Source organism: Lathamus discolor, chromosome 1 (genome assembly GCF_037157495.1).
Source record: "Lathamus discolor isolate bLatDis1 chromosome 1, bLatDis1.hap1, whole genome shotgun sequence".
In the NCBI taxonomy this organism is placed as follows: domain Eukaryota; kingdom Metazoa; phylum Chordata; class Aves; order Psittaciformes; family Psittacidae; genus Lathamus; species Lathamus discolor.
In genome coordinates, this window is record NC_088884.1 from 31,124,762 (window position 1) to 31,138,783 (window position 14,022).

At 37.1% G+C, this 14,022-nt stretch overlaps 1 protein-coding gene across 4 annotated transcripts in view; it reads left to right on the plus strand.

The window, feature by feature from the left end:
- PTPN12 (protein tyrosine phosphatase non-receptor type 12) overlaps positions 1–14,022 on the plus strand; it is a 73,050-nt gene that overhangs the window by 29,975 nt on the left and 29,053 nt on the right. For all 4 annotated transcript variants that reach the window (XM_065666838.1, XM_065666814.1, XM_065666823.1 and 1 more), the window contains 7 exons: positions 1,961–2,069; positions 5,068–5,144; positions 6,400–6,495; positions 7,441–7,479; positions 8,265–8,336; positions 11,038–11,097; positions 13,537–13,679. In XM_065666838.1, the coding sequence (XP_065522910.1) occupies positions 6,472–6,495; positions 7,441–7,479; positions 8,265–8,336; positions 11,038–11,097; positions 13,537–13,679 (338 nt within the window). In that variant the 5' untranslated portion in view covers positions 1,961–2,069; positions 5,068–5,144; positions 6,400–6,471. The remainder of the gene's footprint in view (positions 1–1,960; positions 2,070–5,067; positions 5,145–6,399; positions 6,496–7,440; positions 7,480–8,264; positions 8,337–11,037; positions 11,098–13,536; positions 13,680–14,022) is intronic.

Consider the following 14,022-nt stretch of genomic DNA (forward strand, 5'->3'; position numbering starts at 1 on the left):
AATAATTGAATCTTCCTGTCCTTCACTGTAGCAATGTTTTCAGATAATATATTTAGCACTTGGGTCCCTGTGTGGTCAGGGACTCACTGTCCCACCTCCAAATGTTTACTCTTTTTTCATTGCCTAACACTGCAAGTTTTTAAAGAGCAGTGCATTTTAAGAGAAAATAAGCCTGTGTGCTAGTTCTGTTGCTGGTTTTAGCATTCAGTGGTTTCATCTGTGATAGTCCTTAGAGAAGATAAGAAAATTTGTCTGAAAACCGGTGGTACTTGACTTGCTTATAATCACAGAACGGTTTGTGTTGGAAGGGACTTTAAGATCATCCAGTTCCAACCCCCCTGCCATGGGCAGGGACACCTCACCCTAGACCATGTTGCCCAGGGCCCTGGTTTGACTGGCCTTGAATACTGCCAGGGATGGATGCCATTTTTATGGATTATTAGATGCATATTATTCAACTAAGTTAATGCACAGTTTACATTTGCATATAAAATCTGTGGTGGTTTTCACCCTATCCAAATTTTATCAGTGTTTATACAGCAAAAACGCTAAATTCTGTTGTTTTCTTTTTTGCCAGAAGAATTACTGCAGGACTTGAGTTGCCAATTCATTTTCCCTTTTTCTTTAAAAATTTGAAGTGTGCAGTGAGTCTCATGAGTGCTTCAGTAGTTATAGAAGAATTTAAGAAGAAAACCGGCTTTCCAAGCAGGGTGTCTTATGTTGCCCTTCTGCCTGTATGTTGTTGCATAAGTCAGTGAAAAACAGGATTTATATTTCCAACTAGCAACCAACATCCTTCATTCTTCCCCTTCTCTAAAAGAAAGCAAGTCATGAACTTTTGGGGTCTTCAAGGATGATAATCAAGCATTAAATATGGAGGGGAACATGAACAACCTCTGTCCTTCTGCTTGTGCAGCATACCATTCAATGGCAATCCTAAACTTGCTGGAAGCTATGTTCTGTTTTCCTTCTGATCATCTTGTATACCACCACCATGTCAGTGTCGATAGAACAGCTGGTTTTACAACCACCTACTTTAGCTAGAAGCCAGAATTAACTTCTGAGTTCTTCAGGTTCCTTTTTTAAATCTGGATGTCTACACAGTCTAAAATAACAAGTCCTTCTGGCTCCTCTTCGATTTTATTTTTCCTTCCAAAGAGAATTCACACTCTTGTTCCTCCTCAGTTTTAAGGTTGTGAAGGCCTAGCACAAGTGCGATGATACAAGCTGTATTGCTCTTGTTATTTCCAAGGTTGCTGGAAGGCATGGACTGGTTTTTATTATTGGATGTTTTGACTCTCTCAGATTTCCAGGATTTGAAATACATGGATGTGGGGGAGCTGTGGTGGGGAAAAGACATGTGTTGTGAATCCAGCAGACCTCCTGTCACCGTCTTAATTGCAAATACCTTGTGCCTGAGAGGCAGGGACCTTCTTTCTCTAAGTGAGCTTGAAACTCAATAGGACTTGGGCATTAGGAGTTTGATGCCTGTTAAAAGTGAGATTTTGTGTTCAGATGTCAGTGTTGAAAGCCACACGCTTCAGAGCAAAGTACGGGCTGCTAATGACTGCTCCCAAGCCAGCCTGCTCTGAGCTCTTACTCCAGGTATTCTGAGCAAGAGCAGGGTTTGCTGTTTAACACAGGTATTCTTAATGCAGTTGTCACTCCCTACAGGGCAATGTATTTCCTAAATAAAATGTCTGTATTCCATACTGGTGCTGTAGTGGCTTTCCCAAAGCTCCATGTCTCATGAAATATAGAGCCAGCTTCAAGTTGGCTGCAGACTGGTGATGAGCTGAAAGTACTGGATAATTAGATTATTAAACGTCATCATAGTGAATGTTGTGAAAGGAAGAAAGAAGTTTTTATTGGGTGATCTTATACTTCATCAGTGAAGCTAATACCTTGTGATGTTTGTTATTTGCAGACTTGAAAATATAACATAAATGTTCTATTTCAGAGGTTAAGAAGATTATCAACAAAATACAGAACAGAGAAGATCTACCCAACAGCCACTGGAGAAAAAGAAGAAAATGTTAAAAAGAATAGATACAAGGATATATTGCCATGTAAGTCTGATTTATGTGTTAATAGAAGGCAAAGGAAAGTGCTTGTTATTCTTAATGTATTCTGAATTTTACTATTTAGTCATTACTGACAGGCAAGATTGGAGATAATTTGCTGAAAGATAACTTTCATAGAATTTTTATTTTTAACTTGGAAAGCAAAGTGAATACTTATATATTAGGAGAGCTATTACCTAAAGATAAAATGCGTGCTAGGGCCCAAGCCGTATCAAGATGACGGTTCCATTTTGGCTCAGAATAGTCTAGAACTTTACTAGGTGCTTAACTGTATTTTTTCCTTAGGACCATGTTATTCATGGTAGAAAATAAGTGTCAGCGTAAATTCTAGATGGAATTTTAAGGAGGCTTAAGGAACCCAGGTTTGTAGTTTGAGGTAAAATAGGTTCGGGTTTTTTTGCTTGTTTGTATCCTGCAAGTGGTGTCATTGAACTTTCACTGCTGGATTATGCTTGGTTTGTATTTTGGTAGAGCCCAAATGAAATTTTCTTTAAGATACAATCACAGAAAACAAGAGTCAGAGCTGAATTTAAATTTTAAAGCCACCACTGTGTGGCTAGAATGGATCAGTGACCTGTAAGACAAGACTGCATGTTACGACCTCACTTTGTGTAGCTCATGGGCAGTGTATTTCAGAAGCTCTTACTGTGCTTCTCAGTACGAACAGCTGACAGTTGTAGTTGTCTGACAAATGCTATTTTTCATATCCCAGAAGATGAGCAACAGATACATTTCACTCTGCTCAGCTTTCTCAGAAGTGTTTGGAGGTTTATAACCAATTCGAAGTTGAAAATGGTTTAAGCATCATTAGCTTTCAATTTCAGGGTATGATTTAGTAGTAAACTCCAGTGACTGTGTGTTTCAGATTGTTGTACACCTCTATGCTCTTTTTTTCTAGTGCTGGAATTTTTACTGTTTACCAGCACTTGAAACAACACTTCCAGCAGTAAACTTCCCTTTAAAGCCACAGGCCTTAGATTGTTTAAGGTGGTGGTATAGTGCTTGCTGCTGCACTGAGAAGGAAAGACACAGGTGTTCCTATTTTGCTGGAGAATTATGTGTGTGTGTGTATATGTGTGTGTGTACATATATACATATGTTGAAGAATAGTGTAATACTAAGTTCAACTGCAGCAAAATTGTTAAATATTATTGGGGTTTTTGTGTTTGGTTTAGTTGGGAGGAAAACCTGTTCAGTGACTAGAGTGAAAGGGAAAAAGAGATGGGAAGTTGTTCTTGTCTTAAAAGTAAAAGTTGTTACACTCTTTCTTCTATGCTGGCATTTTGGTAGATTGTAAAATCATAGAATGGTTTGGGTTGGAAGGAATCTTAAAGCTCATCCGGTTCCAACTTCACTGCTACAGGCAGGGACACCTTCCACTAGACCAGGTTGCTCCAAGCCCCATCCAACCCGGCCTTGAGCACTGCCAGGCATGGGGCAGCTACAGCTTCTCTGGGCAACCTGTGTCAGGGCCTCACTACACTTACAGTAAAGCATTTATTCCGTACATCTAACGTACACCCTCCCCCTTTCAGATCTGCCATTATAAAGTAGTTTTTAGTATTAAGTCTGTGACACCGTTGCATGCTTAGAAGTGTTCTTACTTTTATGTTAGATATATGAGTGTAATATGGTGTAATATGCTTGAAGGGGTTTCTCTAGGCCTTTATGTGAGAGTGTGTTGTCTTCAGATCTGTGATCTAAATGTCTCATAATCTACACTTGTGCTTTTTTAGGAAGCATTACATGGTAACACAAACATTTTTCGTATGTTATCAGTGCTCTGGCAGAAAATTTCACTGTCTTCAAAGCAAGTATCTTGGAAGCTTTTTGGAAAAGGTTTCTGTACAGAAATAACTCTCAACATGTACTTGTGGGCACAGTTCCCTGTTCTATTACCAGTGATGTTTTGACAAAAAAAAAAACAACCCTAAACCCAACCAACCATATTTCCTCTTTAAAATAGACTCCCTTTTATATTTTTTTCTTGAATTTAGCTCTAATAAAAGTTTTAGCAGCTGTTCTGTGGTTGAGGAATTGACCCTGGGAGCAGAAAGTAACAGGAATCACTTAAGCAGATGCTGTTTCTGTAGCGTTCAAAGCTAATTTTTTTTGATCCCAACTAAAACAGCCTCTAGTGTACAGATAGTTTGAATGATTTTTTTTTTTTCCGATTTTTTTTTTTTTTTTAATATGGTAGCTAGGAAGTGTTGGTATCAAGAAGAGCTGGAAGGACTGGTGAACCTACCAACCCCCTACGCTCCTTCTTAATAAAAATCAAGTTCTTTATTAAAAATGCAATTAATTTTATTTCTTTTTTTGACACCAAAGAGAATTCCAAGATGTTAATTCTGTCAACAAGTAATAAAGGCTGTTTTTTAAGACTGCTGAGGATTTTGGTCTCCAAAGATCTGCTGTTTTTGTAAGAAGCTTTCTCCTGACACAGTAATGCTCAAGGCAGAAACTTGAAATGTCAACACTCCTACATGAAGGAATCTGCTGCTTCTAGTTAAGAAGTGCCCCAGCAAAGTGCCTAAACCTTGTGTTCAGAGATGTCATTCTGTGCCTTAGCATTAAACCCCAGTGCATGTTTCAGTGTTGAAATACTTGGAGTCCTCCGTGGCAGAGACTCTTAAGACCTGGTGGCTGCTTCAACTACACACTGGTGGTTAATTCTTTCTGCTTTCTGTAGCTATGCTTTAATTCTGACCATCATGGTCTGTGTTAATATTGTGTAACTATAATTTTGGTTATTTCTGATCAGTTGAATTTTGTGTCGTTGTGATGAGTTGCTTTTGGAATTCCAGTTAGGGGAGGGATATTAAATAAACTGACTTGCTTCTGTGACTTATCTTTGGGAAACATTCTTTAATGCTTAATTTCTTCTATACGTATACTATGTACTGTATATATTATATTTACTGTTACATATTGATTTGCATATGTTGTAATTCTTGTATTTAAAAAAAAATTCTTCTTTTAGTTGATCATAGCCGGGTTAAACTGACCTTAAAAACTCCCCCACAAGATTCAGACTACATTAATGCAAACTTTATCAAGGTATGTATTACTGTCTTAACAGTTCTTAACTTCTTTTTAAGCTTTTATTTTCTCTCAGTGTAATTTTAATATTATAGACTGAGATAAGAATATAAAGGTGTGAGTGAAGATGTTATTTTATTATAACTGAAAAATGCAAAGATGATGCCATTTTTGAGACAATTTTTTTGGTTTTAATCTTAGTCTAATATAAAACAACTTCATTTTGAAGTGACAGGCAACCAAACTGGAACTTTATACATAGGAAAATTCAGATACTGTTATATTAACAACTGACAGTGTTGAAAATACCACACTTAGAATCATAGAATAGTTAGGGTTGGAAAGGACCTCAAAATCATCTAGTTCCAACCCCCGTGCCATAGGCAGGGACACCTCACACTAAACCGTCCCACCCAAGGCTTCATCCAACCTGGCCTTGAACACTGCCAGGGATGGAGCACTCGCAACCCCCCTGGGCAGCTGATTCCAGTGTCTCACTACCCTAACAGGAAATATTTTCCTCCTTATATCCAATCTAAAACACTTGAGGAGAAGTTGGGTTTAGGCATTATAAATGAAGTGTTTGACAAATTGTTTATGTTAACATGCACTTCCTATAGTTCATGGCAGGAGTGTGGCAATGGAATTGTATCTAATATTCTTAAAGAGAAGCCAGAATTTGGCTGAAGATGTTACACTTTTGTTTCAGAGGGTGAATATCTTGGGCTTTTCTTGTATCCTTATCCTGATGGTGCTTCTGTACAGTAATGCTTATTCAGAAAGGGGTGTTCTTATAAATCTCAGTTGCTGAATGTTTAGTATTACAAGATGAATGAAAATGCCTTCAAACTTTATATAAAATAAATGTTAAAATTTTGGAGTTTTGAAATGTGGCATTACTTCAAGGGGGAACTTATATTTGTTCAAGGGGATGCTTTTTAGCAGCAGATTTTCAAATTATCATCGTTAAATGTTTGGGTACTAAAGAAAATGCAGGCTTTAAGGGAACTTTCTGAAATTGAACATACAGAAGCTTCATATTTTCTGTTAGTCTCTGGCAGCACAGTAGCTGTTGCCATCTTGGGCCCCTCTTGAAATCACCTGCAAAATTCCCACTAATGTGAGTGGGACTCGTTTCATATTCACACTTCCTGTTGTATCAACAAAAAATTAAAGATATCCTAATTTTACATGGTTATAACCTCAAGCCTTTTTTACTCAGTGCAGATAAATTTTCTTTATAAGCATTAATGGTTCCTTTGTGCAATCCTAGGGAGTACATGGGCCAAAAGCATATGTTGCTACCCAGGGACCATTAGCAAATACAGTAATAGACTTCTGGAGGATGATATGGGAATACAATGTTGCTGTAAGTACCTGCTTATAAACCAAAATGGAGTACTTTCTTATTTCATAGCACAGTGATTTGGTATCTTTTGCATGAGCTGGCTATTACTATAAAAATGTTGACAGTTTAGTCCATTTACTTCTCAAATCTTGCTTTTGTAGTTTAAATAGCATTCTTTATATCGTTATGTTATTTATTCAATTTAATAATGTAAATTCAAAGTAACAATTTCATTGAATGAATATGAAATCATGAATAGGTTGGTACTTGGTTACATCTGTCCTCTAGGAGACCTTACAACTCTTAAGTGAGCTGACAAAATCAGATACAGAAGCAGCATGTGAAACAACAAAAAAGCCTACTTTTGGGGTTTCTAATTTTGGGTTAATTACTGCTATTGTCAGGACTTAACTTTAAGTACTGCCAAAACTGGGTATGTTCAACAAATTATTTCTGAATATATTTTCCAAGTGTTTTATCAGACACTTAAATTGTCGTTACGTGTAACAAATACCTTACCTGTGCTATCCACATTCATGTCTTAGGCAAAGCTATTTCAGATACATCTAATTCTTGTTTTTTAAATGTGTTTTTGCATGTATTTTAAGCAGGCTGTGTAATTTTAAGCAAATATAGCTCTATTTCTTCCAGTCAGCAAATGGTTCTATATTTTTATGATTAAATCTAGACTTTACAATCAGGCTGAATAAATAAGGTGTTTGTACAGGATTACAATGCACTCAGATCAAGTAACCTTAAAGTGTTGTGTTAGTGGTGTAGATTTTGTGTGGAATAAAACTTGGGTACTATTAAAAGGGTGTGCATCTGCAGTTTGCAAAACAGATTTCATTTGTATCTTCAGTAGTAACCAATTATCAATTTTGGCCCAGACAAAAGCAAATAGTAAAGTGTGGAAGTTATTTGATCTAAAACCAGCTAACTTCAAGCATCTTTTTGTCTTTTCAGATAATTGTAATGGCCTGTCGGGAGTTCGAAATGGGAAGGGTATGTATACTAAATACAAAACTAAATGAGCATTGCCCATGTGGGGCAATGTGCTGATACCTGTGAAGTTCTATGTGCCAAATCCGTAACTGTAAATGTAATCTGCCAGGTTGAATGAGAATGCCTACCCTTCTATTTGTGTGTATAGAAAATAGTGAATGCAACTGCTTTTCTTTGCTTGTTTCCAACGTTGCATTATTATTTAGGTGTCATCTCAGTCAGTGGAACATACCATACATGTTTGTAAACCAAACTGTATCAATGGTCTGTTACGTCAGTATGGAAAAAGCCTTGCTCTTTGTGGGATGTAGGCCAACTATCAAAATCCTGAGTCCTTCTGAATTTCCTGTCAATCGATGCAGCTGTGAAAACAATGTCTTTCAAATCTGCTATATTCATGTGACCTGAGGAGAAAGTAAAAAGGAGAAATCGGTCCATTATTAACTCCAGACTTTCACAAAACCTAAATAAGCTCTTATCGTGTCCCTCTGTGCCATGTGTGCTTACGCCTGTGTAGGCAGTCGTGAAGTTCATGTCCTCATTTCCAAAGTGCCCTTTTTGGCTTTATGGGTCATCTGAGTCTTTAGTTTTCGTATTGGTATCCAAGAGCAAAAATACTTTGCTGTATTTAAAGTCCAGCAAGGCACCAGTAGGCAGATGTTCAGGAAAAGCACCGGATAAGAGAAGAGAATAAGGCATTTGAGATTATCATTTGGTCTGCTCTGCTTGTGTTAATCGCCATTCACATTACATGTGAATTAAATTAGAGTTCTTTGCTTTAACAGAAAAAATGTGAACGTTACTGGCCTCTGTATGGAGAAGCAGCTGTAACTTTTGGACCATTTCGTGTTTCTTGTGTAAGTATAAAGCTGTATAAATTAGTTGTGAAGGATTTATGCTTTTGTAACTTAAAATAACTGTTCAACAAACTGTATTACAAAACAAATGCTTTTTTAATTGTTCAGTCCCAAATTTTACAGGAAGACTCTCAAAGGAGTGCAGTGGAAAACAATATGTGTATCTAAGCTGTGTAGGGTTTTGAAACTTCATTTTTTTAAGTGGAGAATCTGTGTGCCTTGGTCTGCTATCTTTTGTGTATCTTTTCTTTAGCTTTACATGATGCAGTTGTGAATGTCAGTACCATACTCATGAAGTAAAGTAACATTCATGTAGTTGTTTGTTATGACTTGTGTGTTCTGCATGTGTGTGAGAAATGGGAGTAATGCTGGAGCAGGTTATTTTCCTTAAGTTACCTAAAGTTAATTATGAAAGCACGAATAAAGAAAATGGAAACTGAGCTCCTAATTTTTTTAACTTTTTTCTATTAGTAACAGATACAGGTTTATTTGAAATGACTTCCTTTGCTTCTATTGTCGCTTTTAAAGTCAAAACCAAGTAGCGGATCACTGTGAGGTCTCAGTGTTATCCTGGAGAATTCGGGGGGGTACCTGTCAAGTAAGCCATGATTCCAGGAAGATGGTGGAAACCTGAATGTTTCCATGGCACATTGTGTCAGTGTTATTGGGAGTTCCGATCTCTGACCATTACTACTAGAGCCTCTTCCACTTTTGATATATGCTCATAAATGGTCACATAAGGATTTCTGGCAGATGAATAGGCAGGAGGAGGGACTGTGGATATCTCTTACACCAGCACAGCAGAGCAAGGAACTGAAAGTAATCATTCTTTTGGCACCTGTCATCTCAGCATCACACAAGAGAAACCCTGGTGGGTTTTTGCAGTCATCTTAGTAGAGAAAGCTGGGATAGTAAAAGAAGTAATGGTGCAATTGCTATTTCACAAAGGGGACCACTTACATGGAAGAAATTAACTTCAGCGTAAGTGATTTGATTGTGAACGTTTTACTCTGGAGTTCATGATTGGTCTTAGCTGTTCACTTACTCTAAAACAGTGGAATTGATCTGTTCCAAATTGATCTCAAAACTGTTTTTATCTTCTCCTTACTGCAAAATTATGTGGGTTTGGATAGGAATTGCTGCCATTTTCTAGCTGAAGTGCTTTAAGGTGTTCAGAAGAAGCTAGCATGTCAGTTTATTGAGCTATTCTTAATCCCGCTTTGAAATAGTGTACTAAGAATTAAGTACACTTCAAGTTCATCTTGTCAGGAAAGCATGTACTTACAGATTTCAGTCTATGAAGGTTGAGTAGCCTTTTCCTACCTTAAATTGATTTAAAACTTGTTTTGTGGGATTGGGTTTTAATGGGGGATTTTTGTGCCCAGTACCTACTGGGCAGTGGTCACATACCTGGCAAGTGTTTGTGAAAAGGGATTGCATGTATGCTGTAATTGACTTCTCAGCTGAATATTGCTGTTGGGTACACTGGTATATGTTGGCTCCATTGCTGCTAGCTATGCACTATCTCCTTTAAATCTGCAAGGTGCTGCAGTTGTTCTCTTGATAGAAAATGGTATATTCCTAGTAGAGATAGGAATGCAAAAAGTGAGGGACAGACAGGCTGAGAGAGCTGGGCTTGTTCAGCCTGAAGAAGAGGAGGCTCAGGGGAGACCTTATAACAGTCCTGCAGTACCTAAAGGGGCCTACAAGAAATCTGAAGAGGGACTTTCCACAAGAGCACGTAGGGAGAGGACAAGGGGGAATGGCTTTAAAGTGACAGAGGGGAGACTGAGATTAGGTATTAGGAAAAAATTCTTCCCTGTGAGGGTGCTGAGGCACTGGCACAGGGTGCCCAGAGAAGCTGTGGGTGCCCCATGCCTGGCAGTGTTCAAGGCCAGGTAGGATGGGGCTTGAAGCAACCTACTCTAATGAAAGGTGTCCCTGCCTGTAGCAGTGAAGTTGGAACTGGATGAGCTTTAAGGTTCCTTCTGGCACAAACATTCTGTGATTCTAAAGCATATGTACAGTCTCCTAAATTCACTGTGGGAAGCTATAATGCTAAGCTTTTAAAAACATCTTCAAATTGTGATATCACTGATGTTTTAAGTATGGCAATATTGTTTGGTGTTTACAGTATAAATTGTCATTGGTGTTCCAAAGGCAGATTTGAAATTTTGTGAGCATAGAAGCTATGCTTTTTGGCCACAACCATGATAATTAAAATGATCCATTTGGATGCACCCTTAATTGAAAGTAGTGGGGGGGGGGGGGGGGGGGGGGGGAGAATGAAAGGGGATGTCACAGGATGGGGTGATAACAGGGTGAAGTCTATACCGCAGAAGTGTTCCAGAAGGATGGCTGTGGGAGGCAATCTGTAAATTAAATGAGTGTATGGAGAAATAAAGCAATAGAAGTACTTTGAAATACTCTTACGAGGTTATTGATACTTCCAGGAGCAGGCTAGACACTGGCTTGAGCACTCACATTTTTATTTTATGTAAAAGTAACATCTTCCACAGTATTTTCTGTAGTAAGGTAAGTTGCTCTTTTAAAATCAATGCTTGATTGCCCATTTTGGGGAGAAATTGTAGCTACAAAACCAGTAAATTAAAGACAGCCAAGTTTGTATTTTTAGTTATCCTTTATGCTGCATATTGACATACATTTCTCCCCCCAATTCATTACTGGTTTTCATGTTTAGGAAGCTGAGCAAGCAAGAACAGATTACTTCATTAGAACATTATTACTTGAATTTCAAAATGTAAGTATAGTCACTTCTGGTCTCAACTTTAATGGTTTCTCAAAGGTCTCTGAAATGATACAGTGGGGGAAACTCATGAAAGTGTCTTCACCTTTTAATATGCTGACTCTATGTAAATCATAAAGTTTTCAAGTGATGTTAAAGGCTTAGTATAAAAGAAAAGAGTAGTGAAACTCTTCCTTTGTCTTTTTATATAAGTTCTTGGTTAGCCAGAGTTTTTGATGGCCTTCAATACCATATGTTAACAACTAGAAAGCTTCTGTCGACCTAGGAGAATTTCACAGTTTACCCCAGCTGAAAACATGATGACAAACTGAATCAAACTTGTCAAAAGACCCTGTTTTCTCTGGTTAGCTTATTTTTGGGTAAAGTCTGTGTGCTTGTTAGAATTTGCCCTATAATTTGCTGTCAAGAGGATTTTACAATGTTAAAAGATATTTCTGATGCCTGTTCATATATTTTTATTGCCAAATAAAAATAAAGTCAGAATGACAACAATTTAGTAACTCTTTTTATTCCCAAAGTTTCTCACTCTAGCTTGTAAAAAGTTAATCTTTTTGGAATGGAAATAGATATAAGAAATGTGGAATGTTCTTGACTAAATGAATTGCATTCTATTTTTGCTTGGAAAACTTCTGCATGGGGGAGTAGCATGTAATATATTCAAGGGTCGAGATAGAAATGTCCTTTTAAAAGTGAGCTCAAGGCTTAGGAATTCTTGAAGATTTGATATCCTAGTGTCCAAGATGTAGAATTGGCTTACCAGGCAAGTATTCTGGTAAAGCAGTTAATTTACACTATTTAAGTTGGCAACTGTAAATGGATAATTGGACAAAGTTGAATTTATTCATCATTGTGAAAACTTAAGACACGAACTACTGTAAAACATGAGACCTACTTAATAAACTGTGTTTATTGTGAAAGCTGTCGTATTTCCAGTGAAATAAAAGCACTTGAGTTCTCACATAAGTGTTAAGAAGGAATGATTTAAGCCTTTCTTGCAAATTTTAGTTTCAGATTTGATGTAACCTCATTATTCTGATAACAACTATCAGCAAATAAAGACGAGTATAGAGCTGTCCTGCAAAACCAGGAAGGTTAATGGTCTGTTTTACAGAATGTCTTTTTAATGGGCATCCTGTATTAAGAAATTATTTACTACAGGTTAGTCTCACTTATGGTTAGGTTTCGTTTAATAGTGCTTTGTTCTGTTTCAACAACTAGTATTACACCAGTTAGGAAAACTGTTGAATCATGAGGAAGGTAATTTTGAGGGAGTAATTCTTTTACTGGAGTAGCTTGTTAGATGCTTGCAGTAGGATTCATGAACTCTAAATCCATTTGTTTCTGTTGGGTATGTCCTGAATGCTCATACCTGATCGTGCTATGAAACTTTAGATAGCAGAAATGAACTGCATAAAAACTGTGGGGTCTGAAACATTTTTTTCTGAAACGGTGCACTTAAAAACAGAAGTGAAAAAAAGTATCAAAAGCCTTGAAGCAGAAACTACATTACATTTTATAGCTGAATATGATGAGAACTGGTTACTTCAGAAACTGCAGCTAGTATTGCTTGCATCTACTATACATACAAATCATGTTTAGCTGCTTCTGTGAATTCTGTTCCAGTTAATGTTTATAGAATGCCTGTGTACTACATAAAAACCAAGTAATAAAAAGAAAGCTATAGTTAGAGCTGTTGTTCTTTTCAAAGAGCCTGAAGTTTGCATTCCTTTAACGAGTAATGTGTCTGAAAGGATTAACAAGATATGTTAATATTCAACCTATGCAGCTGATAAAATGATCTTTCTTCAAACTTACTTAGCAAATTTGCTTCACCATTTCTGTGGGCACATACTTTGGGAGTGAATTACAGACTTTTCATCTCACTTTGAAAATTCTAAGTGTAGCCTTGAACTGTGGAGGAAAATACATATTTGGGGTGTAACGTAATATCCTTCCAAGTTCCCTTTCTGGTTTTCCAGAATAATGGAAAGTCTTGTCAATTCTATAAAATTTTCAATGGAGAATCATACCAAATTCTATGCAAAAGAAATTGAAACTCATAAATATACAAAATTATTCCAACTTCTATGTTGAAAAACGATTTGGTCTTTTCTCTCTTTCAAAGTTTAAGACCATAAGGACAGACAATCTTCTAACACAGTGCAAAGTTGTGGGTCCTTTAACCCATATGTTACAGACAGGGTCTTCTATGAAGCATCCCATAGCGCTTTCTCCTATGCATTAGCCACCACTCAAAGTACTACGACTTCATAACTTCCCTTTTGCTTTTGTAAGTGGTATAACATATGGGTTTTTTTTTTTAATACAGTAAATGGCTTTGCTTGTGCACGCTTAATCATGCAAGAAATTGAGGGTTCATAGAACTAGTTATTTCACAGAAACTCCTCACCTTTCTCCCTCCCCCTCCTTTAGGAGACTCGTAGTGTCTACCAATTTCATTATGTTAACTGGCCTGACCATGATGTCCCATCATCTTTTGATTCTATTCTGGACATGATCAGCTTGATGAGAGAATACCAGGAACATGAAGATGTACCAATTTGCATACATTGCAGGTATCAGATATCTTTATTTTTTCAATTTATGTTTCTTTGAAGTCTAGTCTTTTGGTATGAGATGCACTAGTTTGATTCTCAACCGGAATTTATCTACTTTTGTTTTCTAAAAAGGAATATTTCTATTTCTTCATGTCAAAACTTGGCTCAAAATTGTACAGCCTTCATTGTCTTTAAACTCATGCCACAGTGAAATTTTGCTTCTATTTCAGTTTAATTCTTTTCTGATTGATATTCTCCCTTAGTCTTTGAAAAGGAAAATGTTTTGTGGTTCTTAAGACATTTAAACCCTCATTAGGACAAAATAGACTTTGAAGATCATTGCAAATCAGATCTGGGAGTG